The sequence below is a fragment of the Dendroctonus ponderosae genome, unplaced genomic scaffold (genome assembly GCF_020466585.1).
Source record: "Dendroctonus ponderosae isolate FM_Combo_2020 unplaced genomic scaffold, Dpon_F_20191213v2 Dpon_F_20191213_1, whole genome shotgun sequence".
NCBI lineage: Eukaryota > Metazoa > Arthropoda > Insecta > Coleoptera > Curculionidae > Dendroctonus > Dendroctonus ponderosae.
This window is the reverse complement of record NW_026017110.1, coordinates 3,603,547-3,626,815: the sequence shown is the minus strand read 5'-3', so window position 1 is coordinate 3,626,815 and position 23,269 is coordinate 3,603,547. Positions and strand designations below refer to the sequence as shown.

At 35.4% G+C, this 23,269-nt stretch overlaps 1 protein-coding gene across 2 annotated transcripts in view; it reads left to right on the top strand.

Annotated features, from left to right (window-relative positions):
* Positions 1-1,051: 1,051 nt before the first annotated feature.
* The window catches only part of LOC109535579 (paired box protein Pax-6), a 41,446-nt gene continuing 19,228 nt past the window's right edge, over positions 1,052-23,269 (top strand). The window contains exons 1-3 of one of the 2 annotated variants that reach the window (XM_019901500.2): positions 1,052-1,369; positions 2,215-2,463; positions 10,309-10,563. In XM_019901500.2, coding sequence (XP_019757059.2) covers positions 2,277-2,463; positions 10,309-10,563 — 442 coding nt within the window. In that variant the 5' untranslated portion in view covers positions 1,052-1,369; positions 2,215-2,276. The remainder of the gene's footprint in view (positions 1,370-2,214; positions 2,464-10,308; positions 10,564-23,269) is intronic. The other variant, XM_019901498.2, reaches the window with a different exon arrangement.

The following is a 23,269-nucleotide window of genomic DNA, read 5'->3' as shown; positions in this document are numbered from 1 at the left end:
TTCGCATCGACTTCCAAGATTTAAATACAAATCGAGTTTGCAGTTTTGCAAATAGTCAAGTTTACATTCATTCAAGCATTCACAAAGATCCAAATATTTCACCGATAGTTTTAATCCCTTACTTTCGACGCTGAAACTTCGACCAGGAATTGTTTCTTGATACAAATGATAGATTTTCTGGTTATTTTTAGTTAATAGCAACTGTTTCAGATTGGTTTTCTTGGTCCAAAGTCTCGAAACACTGAACTTCAATTGAATGTGTATGAAATCGGTACAAATGTCCAAAAAACTCTAGCTTGGCCTCAAAATGCGAGTTTTCCCTGAATACAGACGTTTTCATTAGTCAAGATTCATATTTCTTACAACAAACTAAGGTTTTTATCCTCAGTTCAATTTTAATGGTCAAGGTAAGCATATATCAGGTGCCTTCCAAATAATTGAACTTCACGTGGTTATTCAAAAAACTTCGAGAAATTGCAGGAAAGCGCAGGTACCTAGATATGGGTTCTTCTGTTTCTCATTTTGCTTTTGCTTGTACCAAATCTACTGCATTCGTCTTGTAATAGCAGGAAGACGGTTTTTTTAGCAAGTTCAAAATTTCTCCAAGTTAAAAAATGCATTCCAGTAAAAAGCAAAATTCATGAGAAATTTCGCATGTGGAAAGTCAGCGATCTATTTTCAGACGAGCATATACAAATCTGGGATCAATTAACGAGTAAAAAAGCCCGACAGCATCGAGAAGATCCAAATCTCGTCCCGAACAAGCTCTACACTCCTACAGCAAGACAAATATATCCTCGGGAGATAAAAAGAGATAAAGCTACAACTGAAACACCTTCAGTAACGGATATCTCTTAAATAGGAACAAGAAGCCGGTAATATGTCAATAAATCCTTACAACTTCTCTAGTTATCGATGATCTCTATGTTGCGTCTCTTTCAAACCCGCACTAACTGTAGACTTATCTGTCTCAGTCACACCAACTGAAACCTAAGCAAACCGAGTGGGCTTGGCATTCGTCCTGAAAGACTGCCTATCGTTTATCCTTTGCAACCAACCGGTGGCGGTTATAGAAGTTAGGTATGGTGAGTTTTACCGCCTTTTTCACCTGTGGACTGTGGAAGCAAGAGCGATCATTTGGTGTTAAGTTCGCTACCGGTGAGCATTCTCAATCGCGGCGGGCTTTGAACCATTTTGGGAGCCGGAAGAAACGGATCGCGATTTTTCCGGGGTTCTTGCTCAGGAAGGAAAAGTGCAGGACCAGTTCAGGTCAGTTGGGCTTCGTAAACGAACATTGACTCTACAGTGTAAAGCGACGTAGTTTTTCGTGAGTCCAGTGAAGTGCTGTTTGATAACTTACTCAAATAAGGTAAGAAAACTGGGTTACTTTTAAGGTTGCTTACTAGATTGTGGTTCTCAAAGTTTCTGAAACATAAAATAATTGTATATACTTTCCTGACTGTGTTTCAATTCCAAATCAAATTTATTCCTGGGTTTCAGTCATTTATTGTCTCTATTTATTAATGAAAATTTTGATTAATAAATAGAGACAATAAATGACTGAACCTCAGGAATGAATTTGATTTTGAACATAAAATAATGCCAAGGGAATATTTTCTGCAGACAGAAAGTTTGCAATAATTGGCCGGATATCCCGGGGACTCGATTAGTTTTGCCATGGATGTATCAGATTTTTTTTTGGGTTTGCACATTAGTGCCCCCCCCCCTTTTATAAATCCAAGTTGTTAACATTTATTTGTAAATTTTCTTTGGATTTGGATTTTTAACCTTGTTCAAGGGCGCATTTCTAAGCTTCTACTTGCTCTTAGTATTCGCTTCCGTATATTTTTATCGCTGAAGAGACAAAATTAAACTGAGCTTAATTTGTTAGGAAACTTTAATATTGGGTATTAAAACCGCGTTTGCGCTCGTCTTTGCAATTCGGGAATAATTGCCGAAATAATCGCATTAGTTAAACTGCTCCCGTATTCTTTTGTAGGTACCTATCTGAAATTATTCTATTTTAAGTTGGGTGAAAAGAATAAGAATATCTGCTATAACACATTTTTATACAGCGAAGAAACTTTGCAGGGGTTTCTGTTATAATGGGCGCTCTGTCCCAGGCCGGAAATCGGATGCATATTACTTAAAAAAACAATGTAGCCAAGAACTATTTAAGGCGCTTATATTGACAAATTGTTCGTTGATTTCCAGAAAATCCTTCATAAATGGAAACAACATATGTCGGATTGATACACAAGCTGTGAATAAGGAAGATGTTAATTTCAAACGGAACGCCACTGGCAACCGGGAACGACTTCAGCGTTGCCACGTTGTCAGGTTGCTGTCCAGTGCCGGCGGCTCGCTCCGGATTGGTCAATTGGAAAATGGATCCTGTGGGATTGCCTGTGCCCAATACGGCACCCAATGTGCTACCAACTGGAGTGGCTCTTAGTCCCACAGGTAAATTTGCTATTAATCCCCCAATCAATAAAAAATAGGCAACAAAACTAGCTACAAATTAATTTCACACCTCTCGATACCACTAGCAAGCCCACGCTGCCCATTTTGATTTGTAATTATATGAATATTTTTTTAAATTAATTACCACACTTTATTACTTATCTACATCTAAAGTCGGATTAGGAAGCTACTTTTTCGGAGCCGGTTTACTGACAAGATTTAGTGCGTCGGAGGTCTTGAAAGGTGCAGTGTTATTAATTAAAGTTGAGTTTACAGTGATGTAATTATAGCGAGGTTAATACCAACAATTTAAATTATATGTTTAATCACGAGCGTTGTTAAATATGAGTGGTTTGATATACAGGGTGCGCCCACAGATGCAACTCAAATCATTTGAAAGCTACAAGTTCAATTATAGGTACGTAGGTACTCTTCGAACGTACCTATTTAATTTACAGAAAAGGCAATGGAATTTTTTTTTGGTTATTCTTTGTGTTCGATTGAACATCCGGAATTTTAAACTTTCCACGATAAAAAGTAATTTTTACTTACTTCAGTTGGTAGAAAATGAAGCGATCGAAAAAGCAGAAAAATGATAATACTAATCCTGTCTCTGAGTGCTGAGATTCTATCTGTTTGGAAGATATCTAGTACGAACAGAGCAAGTAATTTTGTGAAGAATGTGTGAAAGTTCAATTGTTAAATTAATATCTGCAGGTACCTACCTGTCTTCCCGGCGTTTACCTACGCAGTAGAATGTTGGACCTTAAAGAAGACAGAAATATAGAGGTTAAATGAATTTTAAGTTGAACGAGTATAATTGGAAACCATATTGTTATCAAAAGGATGAAGTAAGAATAAGAGACAGCGATTACTATAAAGAAACGCAAGCGGCTCTATCTTGGAACATATAACTCGTGAAGATATATACAACTTATTGCATATAAATTCAATGTAGATATGGTATTAAAATTTCTCTTCCTGGGTCAAAACTGCTCGAATTTCCTCATTAATGTTGTTATGACTGAATCGAATTTTCAATTCTCTATCCAATGATGCCAAGATGAATTCTGTAGCTCAAATGGGGCTCGAGAAACTTCGAATAAAAAGTTGCGTCAAGTTTGAGTCGATTGGCAACTCAAAAAAAACACACACGTAATCTAAAACTGCTTGAAATTTGGACTTTTTTGAGAAAGCTGGCAACATTTTCTTATCGATGGTTCACTTGCTAAAAAAGCCATTTAGTTCTCTCTCGAACGACCTAAAAATGAGCATTATTACTCATTTTGCTTACGAGAAATGAGCAAAAAGGGGAGGAAAAATATGAAATTTTGGTATAATCTTGGACCCAAGTGTCTGATATACAAATTTCACTTTCTGAGTACAAACTACTGGAATTTTCCCACTCGTATTGTTATGAGTCGATCGAATTTTCAATTCTCTATCCAACGATGCCAAAACGAATTCTGCGGCTCAAATGAACCTTGAGGAACTGCGAATAAAGCAGCGTAATGTTGGGTCGATTTTGCAACTCAAAACAAACACGTAAACCAAAAGCTTCTTGAAATCAAGACTGGAGAGGAGAAGATTTGAAAAAGAGAGATCTTGCTAATTTTGCTTCCAAGAAATGAGCAAAAACGGGATGGAAACCATGAAATTTTGGCATAATCGTGCACCTAAGTGTCTGATATGCTAATTTCGTTTACTGGGTCAAAACTACTCGAATTTCTTGTCTCATGTTGATATGACCGAGTCGAATTTTTAATTCTGTCTCCAACGTTGCCAAAACAAATTCTGAGGCTCAAATGATTTTTGAGAGACTCTTAAAAAAGAAGCGACATGTTTGAGTCGATTTTGCAACTCAAAAAAAAACACGCAAATCTAAAATTTCTAGAAATCAAGACTTTTTTGAGAAAACTGCAACATTTCTTTATTGGTGGTGTAGTTTCTAAAAAGGCCATTTAGTTCTCTCTGGAATTATGTAAAAATGAGTGTTGTTGCTCATTTTGCTTCCGAGAAACGAGCAAAAACGGGACGGAAATCACGAAATTTTGGCAAAATCTTGCACCTAAATGTCTGATATTGAATATTCGCTTTCTGGCTCAAAACTTCTCAAATTTCCTCATTCACGTTGTTAAGACTGAATGGCATTTTCCATTCTCTATCCAACGACGCCAAAACGAATTAGGTGTCTCAAATGGGGTTTGAGAAACTTCCAAAAGAGCAGCATCTTGTTTAAGTCGATTTTGCAACTGAACTTAACTGAAATTTAATGATAAATGTCTGTAAGTTCTTTAGTTTTAAACCCTTTGTTGGAAATTGTTAAGCACCGTTAAAATGAAAAAAGTATTCCGAGCCGAAGTAGTGCGTTTCTTCATTCTGGTTTCGTTATTCAACATTTCCACATTTCCATGCAAAGACAAGGGAAGGAAGTAAGGCAAAAAGCCAGTTTTCTTCTGTGTTCCAATTGGTAACCTAGTTAGCAAAATTTTTAATCACGGTAATTGCACGATGACTTTCATATTAAAAAGGATCTAATAGATAAATAAGAAACATAAAGCAGTGATTGACATGCCCTAGAGTAACATTCACTGAATCAGAACAAAAGCGCCTGCTACATGTTCACCGATAAATCAGATTGTAGGTAAATCAACGTCAATTTTTTAATTAATTTTTTCCAACCTATACGCGATATCACACAAAGCAAAAAACGTATGAAAATGTTATGCAAACTGATTGGCTTTAGCATATGCATCCGACACCATCTACACAGCCAGATGGTAAAGTCGCGACTAATTGATGCCATAATTACAATATTTTCCACTGTTTTACACCTAAAATTGCTTTGGAAATATGCACGATAAGAGAGCAACAAATTAAATGCCAAACCGACTGAGCTACATGTGTTATTTTTTTTAATAAACAGATTTCATTAACCTGGTTTTTCAGCAGGTGCATTGTCGCGATTTTTAACGAACGAATTAATAATTTCAGCAAAAAATCGATATGATTCCGCTCGGTTTCATGCTACGAAATCAGGTGGTACCGACTGTCGGAAGAATTGTTATATAATATCAATTTATTTTTATTAGAGTTTATTTATTTAATATTTATTTTTCTAATTCAGTTATTAATTAAAAAACTGTAATTTTTTGAGACGGTTAGCCCTTAGTAATTAATTACGGCGCTGTTTCATAACATGATGCTTTAAAGTAGTCGATTTTTCTTACAGATGTTGAGACAATTTGAAACTCAATTGTTGAATAAAATTCTTGCTTGAAATTAAATGTGAAATTATTCTCAGGAAGTTTAATGGGAAAACGCAAATAAAATACATGGGTGTGTTGAAAAAAATAGCAGATGCAAAGAATAATAAGTACAACAAATCAAAATATTGATTGAAAATCAGGAAACTAGTTGTCAACATTAAATTATAACGTGGTCTCTGAGAGAAAATTGATTTTGAAATCATCGGAAACGGCAATGGACAAGCAAGAAAAGAAAAAAAGACGACATTTCTCTTTAAGTCATGAGGTTTCTGCAAAAGTCTGCTTTCAAGGTATGTAAATCCAAAGCAAAACCCCCTCATAAGAAAATCACTGATTAACCCCTGAAATTCTCTTAATGCTGTACAAATAAAGTTGCACATAGAAGTTTTTTGTGAAAACGATTTCTTACATAGTTTTGGCAGTTTTTGCGTAAAATTCTGATAAACTGGCTTGAATTTGGAATCAATCAAAACTTTGTAAACCACGATGTGGAAATATTAAAAAAATTAAAGCTTTGAAGAGAATGAGCTTAAGCTGGATAATTATATACAGGGTGATTAATCAGCTTTCGAAAATCCGAACATCAAATTGCTACAGGTTGAATAGTGCTGCTGTTGTTTGACTATTCTACGTTCTAGTAATGTGAAAACTAACGTGGCTCGAGTTTAAAATCTCTTGCAACTAAAGCATTGTGATCGTTCAATCGATTTTTATCAAAAACGTATGGAAATAATCGAATTAGACCGCATAGATAATGGAAAATTTGTTGCTCATACAGATATCGAAACGCAATGTTCAATATTACAGGACAAAAGGTGTTAAAAGAGACTGTCGAAAAACGGTTTTGGATATCTAACTTCAATACTACCGACTTCGTTAAAGAAATAAAATATATTTTTCAATATGCAAAGAGCAAAACCAGTCCTTTACTGATAGATTAAAGTGAAATGTCTTCAGCCGCCAAATTATTGAATCGCGCTGTAGTAAACAAATATATTGAAAAAATTTTCCCTAGACGTGCCCCTGAAACCTGCTGAGAAAAAGTTATGAGACCCTAAGAAAAAAAGTTCATGTTTTGTGGATTGCTGATTACTCAGACTCAGTTTGTTCGATTGAACCAAATTCTTAAGATGCAGTTGCATTTCTGAGACAATATCCGCATATTGCCAACAACCAGAACTGGTCTGCCAGAAGAACCAAATTGAATGAAGTTAGTCCTAAGTATATCAATTAACTAAAAGCTCGGTTTTTTATTGGTTCCTAAACACAAATCAGAATAGCAAGCAGTAAAAAGGAGCCGATTTGTAACTTTGCCACATTTTGCTTAAATACCGCAAAACACTAAATACCAATAACAACCATCTTAGATCCAACCGTCCATCACTAATAATCGCAGTTATTCCGTTCTACAGTTACGCGCACCCTAAGAATGCACCTCAGCCTCTTTTTTCGAAAATCCTTCAGCAACAGCGCGGATTTCTTCATAATAACTTATGTCGAAAGCAATTAAACGATCATAAAATACCACTGCCGGTACGCGCGCCGCCTTACAATGGGCCACATCGAACCGTAGAACTCGAAATTGGAAATAAATAAATCAATTAACGATGCTAATTAATTTGGTTTTTCTCTGCGTATTAAGAAAGTCACAGCACAATGATTGTTAATATAAATATTTATGGGGCATTTGTTGGTGTCCCAGTGGTGGCGTCCTCAGAATGAGCAGAACTAACATCGTTTCAAAGTAATGCTGCTTATTCGCTAGCAGGGTTTCAAGCATCTATATTAGTTAGATTGTAAAAACATTAATTTCATTTAAATATCCACGCGTCATATGCTACGCCGCTGAACCAAATTACACATTAATTCCATTGAATTGAGTTGGAAACCCAGTAAATCTTGGCAATTGATATCGATTGCCCATAATGCGACTGGCAAAAAGTGGCACAATTCAAATTCGAAAAAATTTTTGACAAATCACTATCGATCTAAATGGTGGGCCGTGCGACGATGGTGATTGGTGACCAGTTCTTGTTGTATTTTTGATTTATTAAACATTGACTTTCCTGAACCGATCGACCGCATATAATTCCGTTATTTCTTCGGCTTTTTCAGGTGCGATAGGCATTAAATTAATAATTATTGCAGTGCTGTTGTGGTTGGCAAAAGCATTTATGATTTCATCACGTTGCAGACATTTTGACCACCATATCCACGTTATACACATGACTGACAAATATTTTTCATTTCTCTCAGACATACCGATTCTATATATTCCTTATCTACCTTATCATATCTTCTTCATGTATTCTTATAGATCCTGCTTCTAACTTCGCGGTAACTTAACTATGCTCATGCAAATAAGCTTCCATAGCAATAAACCGCTGCCAACTTAAGGTGCTCTTCTGTTATGACTAGTAATTCTATCGACTTCTTATCTGCAGTTCGGTAGTGAATTAATTTTTTTTAAGTTTAAGAAGGTTTCTTCTGATTGAGCTGGCCTAAAATCCAACAATAGTTTTGATTTTTCTTATTTTTTTCAAAATGTTGAAGATCTAAATTAAGTTTCCATTGCTTCAGAATTTTGTAACTTGCAACATTTTCCATTATTTAAAGGTCCCAGGTTCTTAGCCCTCAGTTTTGAGAGCAGGAATGTGAGGAAAACTAAACTATTCACTAACTTATGTTTTAGACTTTCTAGACTAGAAGAAAAATAGCCGTAATTTAGTAAAATGTGAGGGTTTAATGCGAGTTTTACCCAAAAAATGTTTAAAACTCAGTTCATAATTACAAGTTAAATTTGGCTCTGCAAATGAAATTTTCACCTTTGAATGTGACTAATGTTGAACATACATGGGAATATTTCAACCATGAGTTAAATTTGTGGGGCAATGTAGAAATACAAATTAGAATAAAGATTTATTTAAGAACTTTGATTATTCTAGCCAGTCAAGTAATTGTAATGTAAGTTGCACATATTTTATCTTATAAAATATCCTTAATAAGCTCCTGTACCTTTCAGATACTTTAAAACATCAAGCAAAAGTTTGCCGTTGAATGTAATTTTGTAGTTATTAACAAAAGCCAATTATCTACGAAAAACTGTAAACTTTGTTGTTCATGTGTCTGTAGGCTCGCTCGAATCAATCAATTGATTTCTTCCTGAATCGACATATTTTCCTCTGGTTGGAAACTTATACAGGGTAATCCATTTTATGATTGGGAAAGTAAAGAAAAAGAACCACATAAAATATTCAGATGAAGACGAAAATTTTAATTCCATATAAAGATTAAACCTGGCCATTATACGTGAAAAACAATATCATTTAAATGTCCTCAAAGGGATTGAGGTAATTTCGAATGACTTCGGCACCATACCGGTAATATCTCGGTCATAACTTCGCGGAAATTGGCTTTCAGTTGCTCAAGAGTTTGAGGATTGTTGGCGTAAACACAATTTTTAGCATAGCGCCACAAAAATAAATCGAACGGTGTTAAGTCGCAGGGTCTTGCGGGCCAATTGTCATCACTCAATCTCGAAATTACGCGTCTTGGAAGTTTCTCTTACAATAGGGTTCTATCTGCCAGTGTTGTGTGACTCGGTGCCCCATCCTGCTGGAACCACATGTCTTGCAGATCATAATGTTCCATTTCTCTCCAAAAATAAGCGGTTAACATGCGTCTATAGCGCTCAGAATTGACTGTTATGGCTCTTCCTTGATCGTTTTCAAAAAAATACGGGCTAATAACACCACCGGACCATAATGCACACCATACGGTCACTTTTTCAGCATGCAAATGCCTTTCTGCGATCACCTGAGGATTTTGTGAGCCCCATATACGGCTGTTCCGTTTATCCACGTAACCACCGAGTGAAAAATGAGTCTCATCGCTGAAGAAAATTCGGTTCGAAAAATCATCAACGGGTTGTTGTTCAATCACCCAATTTGCGTATGTTCTGCGTTGCCCATAGTCTTGAGGCTTAAGTTCTTGAGTCAGTTGGACTCTGTACGGATGGAGCTTCAAATCCAATTGCAAAATTCGCCACAATGAGCCGAAAGACAAACCCAAATGTTGAGCACGTCCGAGAATCGACGAATTCGGGTCTTCCTCCACACTTTGAGCAACAATAGCGATATTTTCAGCTGAAGGAATGTTGCGATTATGCACAGGCCTTACAATATCAGTAACCGATCCAGTCTCTTCAAATTTTTCCACTGTGTTTGAAATTGTTTGCTCTGTGGATCGATTATGTCGACCGTAATCTGCTTGTAAAGCCCTAAACGTTGATACAGCAGAATCACCATTTTTATAGTAACATTTAATCATTTTTACGCGTTCTTCGACAGTTAAACGATCCATATTCCAAAATGGCAAATCTTCAGCTAAACCAAAAACGCTTCGAATGACGTTTACCTTTGCCATATATCAAATAGCAAGGTTTTACTTTCTCAACCTCCAATTGGATAACTCGTTATGATTCCTATGAAGAAAATGTATACTTGCTTCAATTTTGTCGCCTCTTGCTTAATATTATTATTACTTAATTAAAAATAAAACTTTGCTCTGTTTTCAGTGGCTTCATCAGCATCAATTCCACCACCAAACTCGGCCTCATCTTCAGTATCAGGATCGCCATCAATTCAATCATCTTTAAGTACGGCAGCTTTTCGTGAGCTCTATGGTGCTTCTGGTGCGGTTCCACCAGGCCATCCGCTCGCCTCATTGGTGAGCCAGCAGCGTTTTCTGGAGCTGTCCAGGTTCGGACTGCGTCAGTACGACTTGGCGCAGCATATGCTTACTCAACAGGGCGCAGTCACCAAACTCCTGGGTAACTCCACTAATGTTTCAGTTAATTAGGGTTGAGCGATGGACGGTTTGCTCGAGTCGGTTGCATTTTCGTAAATATTTACGGTAAGAAAATTGTGACCGGCATGCGATCTGTGGTGTTCTCACGCGACAAAAGACTGACTTGAGCAGGCAGGGGAACCATAATTTTTCCTAATGTCGCCAATTAAGTTGTTTGTTATGTGAACATGTTTACATGTTGTCAATACTGGTAGATCCTATGAATTGGTTATGATAGTGACGACTAGACCGATGCACCGTTTTGTCAGTAGCGGAGTTTTTCATAAAAATTCATAAAAAGGTCCAAAAGCTCAGGAAAAAAACTGAGAATAAGTCATGTGAGGACTAACCTTTAAAGCTTGGAGGAGCAGCTTTAACTAGACGATATTGAAGGAACACTTAGGTACTCTTGTTCGTTTCAATCAAAGACCATTTCACAGTTTCACTGGTGTGCTCCTAATAATTAAGGCAACTAGAACTGCTTGTATATTAAGTAAAGCAATTTGGAATACAGATTAATTTTTACATAAAATGACCATTTTAGAGGGCATATTTAGAGCCTGAGAAAGTTGGATGCGTGCTCTGCTAGTCAACTTTTTACTGAAAGATAAGCAAAATAAACGATAATCACTAGGGTGAACAACGAAATTTGACTTCTTGGGTTAGAAACGCTTCAATTTCAATTCAAAATGGTGAAACTGATTAAATGGGCATAAGGGTTGCACAAACAAACATCAGGTATAATCACATAAGACACAAGAAGCTCATTGAAGAAGCGTTCATTCAGCGGGCGAGTGAAGAAAAATTGCCATTTCTTAGCGGAATTCACACAGTAGACCTAAGTGTGAGGCCACCCTGTGTATATGAAATTGGAGGGCAAAAAATTTGCATGTCTCGAAATGGGCATTACCGTTCCATCAGACCCATGGGACGAGTTGAAATGGCGCAGGTGCCGATTGGTACTGCACAGACAAAAAGCTCATTGTCGCCACTCAATATGCACAGATCGAGTCGAGAAATTTTCTGTAAAAGGCGCAGAACACACAACCAGAAAGACCGACGCGGTACCTCAGTGCGTTTAACGGCCTCCACTTAATACCAAATCAGAAACAAATCACTCTTGACTGATTTTTATTGCTACTTTTACATTGTCCGGCTGACTGCGGCTGCAATTTTTTTCGGAGAGAAATTCCTGCAATCGAAAAATCCTGTTCGACTAGGCACGAAAATGTTGGAGCCTGGAAATCATCGAATTTCGTACAGAACGGTGCCGGGTTATCAAGATAGTTGAACGTAATTGGTAAATAATACGAGAGAGAACCACTGAAGATTAAGTTTCTTGACAGGGACAAGCGGACAGAGTTTTTTCAGAAAATTTGTCACGCTAACCATAAAAGAACCAGTTAGCTCGAACGACCACGACGTAAATAACACACCACTACAGTCTAGTTTGAGCCGGGAAATAAACCGTTTTCTTAATAGTTTTCCTTTTCCTTCTTCTGGCTTATCACTTGTAAATTCACTATTTGAGAAACATACCATAACAAAAGCACATTCTATAATTTAAATTTAATTAGTAAACATACTAAATCGGAGCGTTATTCTCGCATTTATCAGTGAGAACTTTTTCATGCATCCAGCTCGAAGGACCAAAACATAAATTGTACTGCTAATTCTGTCGGTTCTTTTAACGTTGAATCAATGAAGACAATCACAAAAAATAAACACCCCAGAACAATGCCCATATAGCAGATTTAAAATGAATATAAGGAAATGTGTTTCTTTGATAAATTCAGTGGTTTGTTGCTTTGTCCAGACTGAAGATATTCGCCTCTGCCACAGGCATTGGCAAGGAAAACGCGCCTTAATAAAACTGTACAGATTGTTTGAGTCATCCGACCCGAAGGACCAAAATGAGAATGAAATGAAAAGATCTTCGTGTTTTGTAAATTTGTTTTGAAATTCGGCGCCTTTCCATTAAAAACATGTGACTCGTAAACAAAACCAATCAGTTCTTTTGAACTTCATCAACGCAAAAAAACCTATCCAAATCTACGTATTAATCAAATCATCAAACAGTGAACAGTTTGGCCCTCAATAAACAAAACCTGCTTTGGAATGAAACATTATTTTAATAACAGTGAACGCGTTGTTTTCTACATCCGGCTCGAAGGACCAAAATATGAATAAAAATTAATAAATTCGCCAAAGTAATTGCTGTTCGCAGCTAACAAATATTGGAGAGTGAGTTTTTCTGGAAAAAAAATTGAAACATGTAAGTGTCGAGTCAATCAACGCTTACATACAAAGTTGCCTCATAACTAATAGACTTATTACAGAATGCTCAGTCTACTGAAAACACTTTCAAAAGCAATTTCAGAGAAAGTCGAAAAGCATTACTGTTGAATGCAAGCTCTAGATGAACCTATAAAGTGTGACAAAAATGCACGTCTCGTTTAGATTGCCAGGAATAATATTGGGAACGTATAAATTGAATCGTATTAAATGGTTTTTGTTTTTGTAGATTGTCTTAACTACGCATAGCTCAAATTGAATAGAAAAAAACCGGAGAAGAAGCTGGCAATGTTGTTATTTATCGCTTTGCGGTCGATGCGGTTACAGATTAATTTTAGGTGGACTCGAAAATGATCAATGTATTTGAAATGGTTCAGTGTGTTAAAATGGGATCAACCATCAAAGCCGACCAAATATTGGGTTAAACCGGCTGAAAACTTGTCTTCAGATCAGGTTGATTATCTGGAATATGACGATTTGATTGTTTTGTGCATTGCAAACCCACATACCATTGCCAAGCTTCAATCCGACGAAGAGAAAAGGAAAACTCAAGGTATTTGGATAAATCATCGATTTATCTGACTGGCGAGCTGTTAATCGATCTGGATCGAGAGCGCGTCCGCAAAAACCCGAGATATTAATCTAAAATCGCCGATGCCCAATTAGCATCGACCAGAAATCACCGGATTAAGTCACAGTCCTATCATTTATTACGATTTATACCGATAAATTCCCATAACTGGGACCTTGTCGTTTCACCAACAATTAGCCACGAATTTATGGGTCCATTCCTGTCCCTCGATAACGACGGTAAGGCGCTTCCAAATGATTTTTCGATAACTACAGGGTGTTTGCCACTTTATAGTCCACTGTGCGATTAAATATAGCAAGGATCATTGGAGTCACAATATACTCACAAACCTTGTTTTTAGAAGAAAAAATGGTGAAGAATGCAACCTGCTACAGAAACCTTGCACTCACTATCCGACCAAATATTTCAATGGCGTAATGGATGAGAAGAACAAACCGAATCTTATCCAGATTTGTTGCATGAAAACGGTTTAAAATTTATATTCCTCTATACAAGTTTTCAAAGTTTTTTCTAACATTTGTAGTAACTATAAGACTATGTTCTATGTAACTATAAGCAATTGCAAAAAATGTCGCATCTTCTTCAGATCTCATATCAATTTGTCTCGCCAATTTCCTCCAATTGGGATTTTGAAACAATACTTCCTTCAAAATTCCTAATAATGTATTGTGACATAGAAAACTAGATTGAATATGAGAGCTTTTGTGTTAATTCACAATGATCGATCTATAATTTTTGGTTCTTCAGGTAGCTTGAAACACGGACAAGCGTGAGAAAAAGGCAGAAAATATACAGGGTGTTCCGTAAGCACATGATCAAAAGAGTACTGCGATATTCTTTGGATCAAAAGAAGACGATCTGACCTAACTTTTATTAACAAAAAATTTCTCCTGTGCTATTGATGGTCAAAGTTCTTCAAAACAAATATCTTTTTTGAAATATCGGGAGAATGGTACGATGCATTTTAGTGAAATTCGCTGTAAATTTGTTCTTATGTAAGACTCATATTTTAATGAAACAATCGAGTTCAGCCGTTTTGGATAAAGGGTGAATTTGAGTTTACGCTGCGCATATTTGGAGTTAATGTCTACATTGTCAAGTGGCAAGAAAACAGAAATCTTTTTTGCACAAAAACTATGAATGCTACAAGATTTTATGAAGAGAACAAAATTGTGAATAATTCATTAGTGCATCAACCAGAAAAAATGAGTTGATTTCATCCGCCAAATAAAAAGTTCTGGTAGTTTTTGTACCACGACACGCAAGAATTCACCACTTGTCCAAAACGGCTGAACTCGATTGTTTCATTAAAATATGGGTCTTACATAAGAACAAATTCACAGCGAGTTTCACTAAAATACATCGTACCATTACCCCGATATTTCAAAAAAGATAATTTTCTTGAAGAACTTTGATTATCAATAGCAGAAGAGCCAGACATTTTGTGTTAATAAAAGTTAGGTCAGATCGTTTTCTTTCGATGCAAAGAATATCATTTTGATCATGTGTTTACGGGACACCCTGTATAGTTTCGTTGCACCAGCTAAGCCTGGACGTTCAGTCGGTTAATGTACGTTGAATGTTCCGGAATTGTAATTACTTTTATTCAGTTTTTTTGACAATTTAAGTTAAAAATCTAAAACCATAAGTAAGGACTTAGAAAGCTGTAGTTTTAACACTGTTTTTAAGTTAATCAACTTCATAGATCTTATAAAGGTGATGTTCAATATTAACTTTACTTATTTTAGCACACCTTATTTTTGATCGAAAACGATTGATGATACTGATCATGTCTATTTTTCGTCTTCTGCAAGTTTCATATGTTTATTTCAATTTATTTTTTATTACGATCACTATTCGGGCTAGTGGAATTTTTATATTTTTAAATAAACTTATTTTTCCAAGTGTTTCCAAAGCTATTAAACATTTTCTCTAATGAGACAATTTTTCTCCAATTTCAAAGACTCACGTTGATTGATTCACGATCTACCTATTCATTCACAAAATGTTATTTAAGTCGAAACCACCCAACAAGGTTTTCTCGAGCAATCTTTAGCAATTTGGTCCATACTTACACAATATTTGTGTAAGATCAATGGCAAATTTTTGGTAATTCCTCCTTTCAATATTCTGTCCCATATTCATTGTATTTCCCAATCGTTTTACTCTGTCTCCAAGTATTTTTGGGTTTCACTGTGGCTTTAGATTCAATTTGAGACAATTCCTCTACTGGTAAACATCGTTCTCAATTTCTAAGACTGTTTCGTCCATGGATTCACTATCTGTGTTCTCGTATTCGTCACTTTCTCGAACAGCATTTTGTTTGATACTGAGGGTTTTACCGAATAGTGGCGCTTTATCATGAAGTTTAGTAATAGAGAAACTGTAGGTACATAGGAAAAACTCCTCAAACCAAGCACAGTCGGCATGCATTAAAAAACTTCTGTGGATTCTATTCCATTTCCAAGCTGTCTTTGTTTTAAAACATTTCTTTAATTATTGAAAACACATATTCACCTGTGATGGAAATTGCGACTCAAAAACACTGAAGCGCGTCCATTTTATGCATTTTTTGCATGTCGTGATTTCGACCTGATAGCGCGTCATCTGCCTATGACTTTCATGGAACCGAACAATGGCTTTACATTGTTCCAACGTATATTTAAATTGAATTTAAAAAAATTAGCCCGTAAAATGGTGCATTTCCATGGTATTTGTATGTATTTCGGTACGCCTATTGTGACACTGCGACATCGCTTTAATTATGGGAAGTGGGCAATTCGTGAATGGACAATTTGCTTATTATTGACACGAGAGTGCTGTTTTTTGCCTGATCAGTGTAATTGGCTTGAGATCTATGCGTGATAGGTTTTGTAATTAAGTTTTGGTATAAATTGATTTTTTGTCATTAATTGTTTGTAAAGTCCATCACGGCAACAGTTGGGATTCAAAATTTTTTATTTCTTGCCCAACCTACTGGAGTTGCAGTAAATTTTTTTGCGTCCAACAAATCATCAGCCAGTCCTGATAATTAGGGTGGCCGGGTTTCGAAATTATTGGACCACAGTGAAACGATAGAGATCAAAATAGCCCAAAGGAAACAATGGTTAGCGTCTGTGTTATCTCGAAATTTGTACATAAATTTTCCACATAATTTCAGTGAACTTATGTGGCATTGTAAAAAGCGTTATTTATAACACAAAAGTCGCGTTTTACTTGAAAAGCAGATGTTCCATAAATATTGAACAAATTGGCAAAACAGCACCGAGTGTAATAGTTGATTCCAGCCCAAATATGCCTTAAACACCTGAAATAATTTCAAGTAAACCGATGATTGCTTTATTCCCAACTCATTCAAACCATTTAAAACCGCTCCCAAAACCAATAGTTTAATTCGCCAAATCAATATCGGAAAACCAAACTAATAAATTGCCAAATCCAATAGCGCCATTCTAATTTCAAACTCGTTTTATTAAGTTTATACAGCAACACTTCCTCTATTGTTAGCTTCCCGAACTTTGCCACAACAGAGCTAAAGTTCATCGATTCCTAACCCATTGAAAAACCAACCATTAGAAAAAACTGCTCCATTGTTCGAGCACAAACTAATTTCCCATATGAGTTTTCCTTTCAATGGAAATCGAATTTCCTTGGAAAAGAAATTGTTTTGCTTTTATTTTGGGGTAAAATTGCTTTTCTTTGATTTAATTCCTGACGGGCGATGTGTTTTATGATTTATGGTCGACTTTTGACAACGTACCGGTTAAATATAACTTATTTCCTATATTTTATGTGCGCAGTGTAAATAGCGGTTCTAGATGGTTATGGTATAATGGTGGTCGTCTATTTTCGGGGTTTAGCACCCTTCCGAAAAAAAAACAACAACAGCATTATCGTCATAGCATTTCAGCACATTGCAAACGTTGAATAGATCGGAACTTGAAAAAGCGATTACGGCACGTGCTCGTCAACACCTGCCAGTTTTTGCATTATTCAGCAATCTCCTTATCAAGAACCGTCAATATTTCAGGAACTACATCAATTTCTTCCACCTTCGCTGGCCCGATTTTTTTCGATTTCGATCACGATAAAGTTTCAGCAAGGTGCTCCACAAGTACCGCATACATCAAAAAGTATTATGCAAATACGTAGGCGATGGTACCGACAAGGGGCTGTTTGTATTGAAGCGATTTGCTGAAGATACTCGACTGATTCATGTTGATGGACTTTTGATATGTTTATGCACACATGAATTGGTACAAAATCTTTACTTATTCAACAATTCGGGTTCAAGTGTTAGGAACTTCAAGTTCCAAATGAAGGGAACTTGGTGCATCTAGAATATTTTTGTTATCACACTCTGGAGATTTTGTGCAGAGTTTTCACTTAATTTTTTTAGGCTTCTATTTAGAAGTCTGTTACATGATGGCTGATTCACTCCAGGCCATTTAGTTTCTTCCTATATATTGACAAAATAATTTTAGCTTGGATTATTAATACAAACAAAAATAATTTTTCTCAGTTTAGCGACTCGCAAACTTTGTTACGTTTTACTTTGCGGCTTTAAACGCAGCATCTTTTACAAACGCGCAAGTGTTTTTGCGTTCCATATTGTGCGATAAATTGAAAAATTAAAATTGTGCTTTGATATTTTTTGTAAAGGGCTTGGTTTCTTATCACTCACCATTTGGATACCAAAAGCTTCTGATTTTTAAATTCTTAGTACACCAGCTTCTGAGTTCATGTTTCAAACCCTCACTTGAAGAGCAAATAATGAAAGAAATCCCATTGGATAGACTTGTTTTCGATGACTGCAAAACACTTTCGTAATTTTTCATTACTCAAATTTTCAATAACCTTTTGAAGACTTTATATTTTTAAGTTATAATAATTAAGTTGTGCAGATTCCAGGAGAAAAAAAAGACAGCACAAAAAAGAAGAAATACTTCAAAATCAGTTTTCCAGTGATTCATATTTATCTACATCCGAAACAAAGCGAAATTTATTTATAACTTAAAAACAAGCGAAACACCAGACTCATTTATAACATTGTTTTAATCAACATGAGATAAAGTACGCCATAACTCGCACAGTTTTTATTGAACCAACTGATCAGTTTCTGAAAGTTGAGCTTTTTTTTATTTAAGCTGTCTTTGGTCAGTCCATTTTGCTGTGCTTAGTTTCACTTTTTTCTTAAACAATTTGTAAATAATTGGAGCTTCTGGTTGGGACTTGATACAATAATGAATGATGGTCGATAAATCACCTTTAATCGCCTTTAATAAAAGGAAATATTGTAAGAATGCCACATCTAAATATTGAAGCTTTGCTTGCTTAAATTTGAAGCGTGCATAAAATAATCCATACAAAAACAAAAAAAGAATCCTTTAAAAAGTTACGAATGACAAAATGAATAGGAGAAAAACAACTAAACAAAAAAAGTTGAAATTATTAGCACATGCCTCGACAAAAATAAACGTTGGTCTTAAAATGGTTTCAGCTTTTTGATACATTTTAGACAAGGAAAAATCTATAATTCTATTTAAATAAAGCATGAACAATTTTGTTCTATGCTTAAATTTTGTTGCACTTTTAACATTAACTGGAAAAATAAAAATGTACAGTAAACCATTATCAAAATTATTGTGGACATTAAACTAATTGAGCATAATAAATAGAAATCTATGATATTCAACTATAAAATGGCGTTTTACATTTATCTAATAAACTGAAATTATCCATGCGAATTACTCATGCCATGTAATCGGTCAGTTTTATTTAGCATTTATAGGAAACAGTATGAGCAATTCGTTTTGGGAAGCTTTTAAATGGGAAAAAAATTAAGTAGTCAGAAAGACCAATCTGATTAACTTGATAATAACAACAATTTTATATTGGACAAGTTAACTAACAATTTTCCATAATTATAATCAATCGGGTACATGGATAATCAAGATTTCAAAGCAAGAACATAACAGTTTTTGACTTAATGGAGAAAGTGAGACAATTTTAAAAAGAACAAGCTGCTCAATAAAATGAACGCACACCCAAATATGCCCTAACTTTGACACTTGATACATTCTGATTGCTTGAAGCGATTTGTTTGCTGTTTGAAGTGTTATCTAGCCCCATTTGCTGTTTAGTCAGTATTTAATTTAACATTTCAGATAAATTTCCTACAGGGCGGCAAATAAAAAGATGGAAAATTTTGCACCGCTCGACATGGTTCTAAATGAACAAAAATCAAGTTTTTTTGGATCTCACCCCAAAAGTTTAAAGGCAATTCAAATAGCTCAAAATATAATTTTTCGCCATTTCTTCAAAATCGACTATTGGGTGTTGCAGCGATAACTTTTCTGCTGATGGATCGATTTTCATCGATGATCAACTTCACTTGTTCACTCGCAAATATTTCGTTCATTCATGCCATCTGGTATATTGAATTTTTTTCTCATGCCGGCTGTGAAGTTTTAGCTTCAACACGAGCCCTAGATTACAAAATTTAATAAACGAGAAAAAAAACAAGTCCAAAACGTTGAATTTATTCGGACCACTCTGTAAGTATACGAGACGGGAAAAAATTCTGTAACTTTCACAAGTTATAAGGTCTATTTTATTGCCTGCGATGTGACAATAAAAAAACGTTTCTTTGTCTATCCGAGGGCATGTAGAACCAATTTTGCATTGTTTTATTTGGCACCCCGTAGAACCTTTATTTCAAGCATTCAATTTTTGCAAAAAACACACACTAACTGAAAAAGAATTGCACTAACTAACGATTCAAACAGAAATTATACAATTTTTAGCAATCAGAATTTATTTGCAGGCAATTTGCCCCTGTAAGGTTTATTTTGAAGAGCACTTCAGTTTAGAGTTTTAAGTTGTTGTTTCTTGCCCTTAAAAAACAACTAAAATGAGATGGTGAGAAATAGAATAGGAGAAAATGGAAATAACTCATTCGCAAACTGCTTTTAAGAATAAATTTGGACTCAGGAACAACACAAATAGAAATTAGTTTTTAATACATTCTATTGAACAAACAAAATGAAGAAAAATATAAAAAAATGCCCTAAAACTTCGTTGGCAGATGCTCGACTATCTCTTTCGTTCCACATTTGCGATGCTGTAGGTATCTATCTATAAACGCATTTTTGAGCTCGCTTCTGCCTATTTTGTTCTAGTGCAGTTTCATTGTCTCTTGTTTTTTAAATTTTATATTCATTTATTATTGCTAAAAACAAACTAATGTAGATGACAGAAATACTTCTTTTTTGCTCTGAAAAGCTGATTGATGCTGGATTTGCCGTGGCTTTTTTTAATTATAATAATTTTATATTTTTGTCGACCTTTGGTGGTCACCAATGCGCATTTTTTTTTCAAAAAGTCGAATTGGTGAAAACACATTTTAAAATATATTTCCAACTTGTCGCCTTTTGGGAATATTTGTTGGTAAGATATGATAGATTCGATACAAAAATCCTTATTATTAATATTATTATTATTAGAAATTTTTTCTCGTGAGTAGAGTTTATTAATTATTTAGTTACTGGGTTGCTTTAAGGCTTAGCTTTTTCATCTTTTGCCATTGATTTTATCCTTTGATTTCCAAAAATGTCTGTTGGCTGCCCTTTTGTCTTTACCATCCTGTTCAGAGATTCGTAGTTTCGGAGGCTTCAGACCAACTTTAGGCTACTCATTCGGTCGTTATCTGCTCCCATAGAGCTTCGTTTATGATTTTATGTATATTTCCAAATAGGAAATTATTTCCTATTAATGTTGAATGGGACTTTAAATGTGTTCCATTGGATTTTCCTCGCTCTTCTGTACAGTTCCCTTGTTTCCGTGCAGTTATTCGCTTTGTTTAAAATTCTCTAGAGGTCTATTTTTAACTGATGCGCTAAACCAGGGTGAAGTTGTACTGTTAATTTCTCTTCCAGTCCGGGCAAATTCTGTCCGCCTTATGAAAAAGCACTCGCATTGATCCCCAATCATCATTTTTCTGCCTGGTGTGAGTTCTGAAAGTGAGTCTTTCCTGGCGCGGTCGTGTTTGTAATGTTAAAGTTCCACTTTGCAAGAGGAAGTTGAGGATTGAATACCGCTAGTTGCGTTTTTTCCTGATTAACCTTCTCTTGAGTTTACTGTTGTTACTGGTCCTGTTCTGCCCGCTAAGACAAGAAGTCGTATCTGCAATTTTTCAGCTTATGCGGGATACTACTATAACAGAGTTTACTTTACCTTCCAGACAAGGTCTGGAAGTCGTATTATCGTTAGAATACGGTTTTTCACTGATATTTATGTGTCCTATCTGCAAAAATCTACCAGTTACCAGGTCAAAAAGTCGTATTGATAATTACCAAATCGTATTGTCGTCTCTGATTAAAAATTTTTCAATTACGACATTTTGGCTTGGTATCTGTACTAAGTCGTAATGATCAAAAAGTCATATTGATAATTATTATTAAGTCTTTTTGCCGTATGACTTATATGCAAGTGTGGTTAGAGATATTTTGGTTAGAGCTCGTTTATTAACTGATATTATTACTGCGTTTATTTTAGTGATTGTGTTTGTTAAGTTAGTTTCGAAAGTGTTACATAAGTTGTTTATGATATTTTAATATTCTGTTGATATAGAGAACAAGGCAAGTATCTTATATTTAACTATTTCACATGTGTTTCATCCGTGCCGGTTATTCTAAGGTTATGTGTTTTTTATTTATTTCTAGATTTCTGCTGGATTTAAAATGTTAGTTTTACTGGCCCTAAACAAGAAATTAGCTCAAAAAATGTCCACATATAGAGCTAATAACATACATGGCAGACTAAACAAAAATTGTATTGATAATTCACACGGTCCAGATTATACTGTGGAGTCTGAATTGCCAACTGAGACCGCAAGTGAAAAGCCTGAAGAATTCATTGGAGATTTATTGAACATTATCATAGAAAATGTTTTGAAAACCGGTGAACGAAATAAATCACTAAATGCACAAAACAAGGAAAAGTACGAAAACGGAAAAGTTACAGCAAATCATTACAGGAAAGAAAGAAACTGAAAAGGGACGAAAAAGTTGCACAGCATGACGTGCAAGAAACATGTAAGAAAAATTGTGCAAAAAAATGTACCCAAGCAATTAAAATATGGAGACAAAATGCTCTAAATAAAGAATTCTGGGAAATGACCCATGAACAACAGCGTCAATTTATTTGTACCACGTTAGAAAAAATCGATAAAAAAAGAAAAACTAAAGATAGAGACTCCAGACGAAGTAATACAATTAACTACTATTTAAAAGCTAATACAGGGAATGATGTAAGAGTTTGCAAGAAATTTTTTTGGCAGTTTTGTGCTATCAAGTCCATAACGATAGAATGGTTAGAAATGTTCTGAATCAAACTGATTCAAAATGCATGTTTGTCAAACTATTAAAGACGGGCATCCATCTGAGAAAAAAATTGAATTGAGAACACGTAGTTTGTCATATTAATTCTTTTAATCCAAGCGTATCGCATTATAGAAGGGAACACGCCCCAGATCGAAAATATGTGCCCAGTGATATTAACATTAAATTGATGCATGCAGATTTTCTACAAAAGTACCCCGAAATGAAAGTTTTATACGAATTTTACCGCCAACAAGTAGCTGAGATGAATATCTCCTTTACTGTGCTCGGTCATGAGTAGTGCTGGCAATGCGAAACATTCAACCTTCACTCGAAAAACTTAAAACATGATAAAGAAAATACTGATCCCGACTGCGATGATTGCCAAAAATGGAAAAGTCACTATGAAAATGCCATAGAAG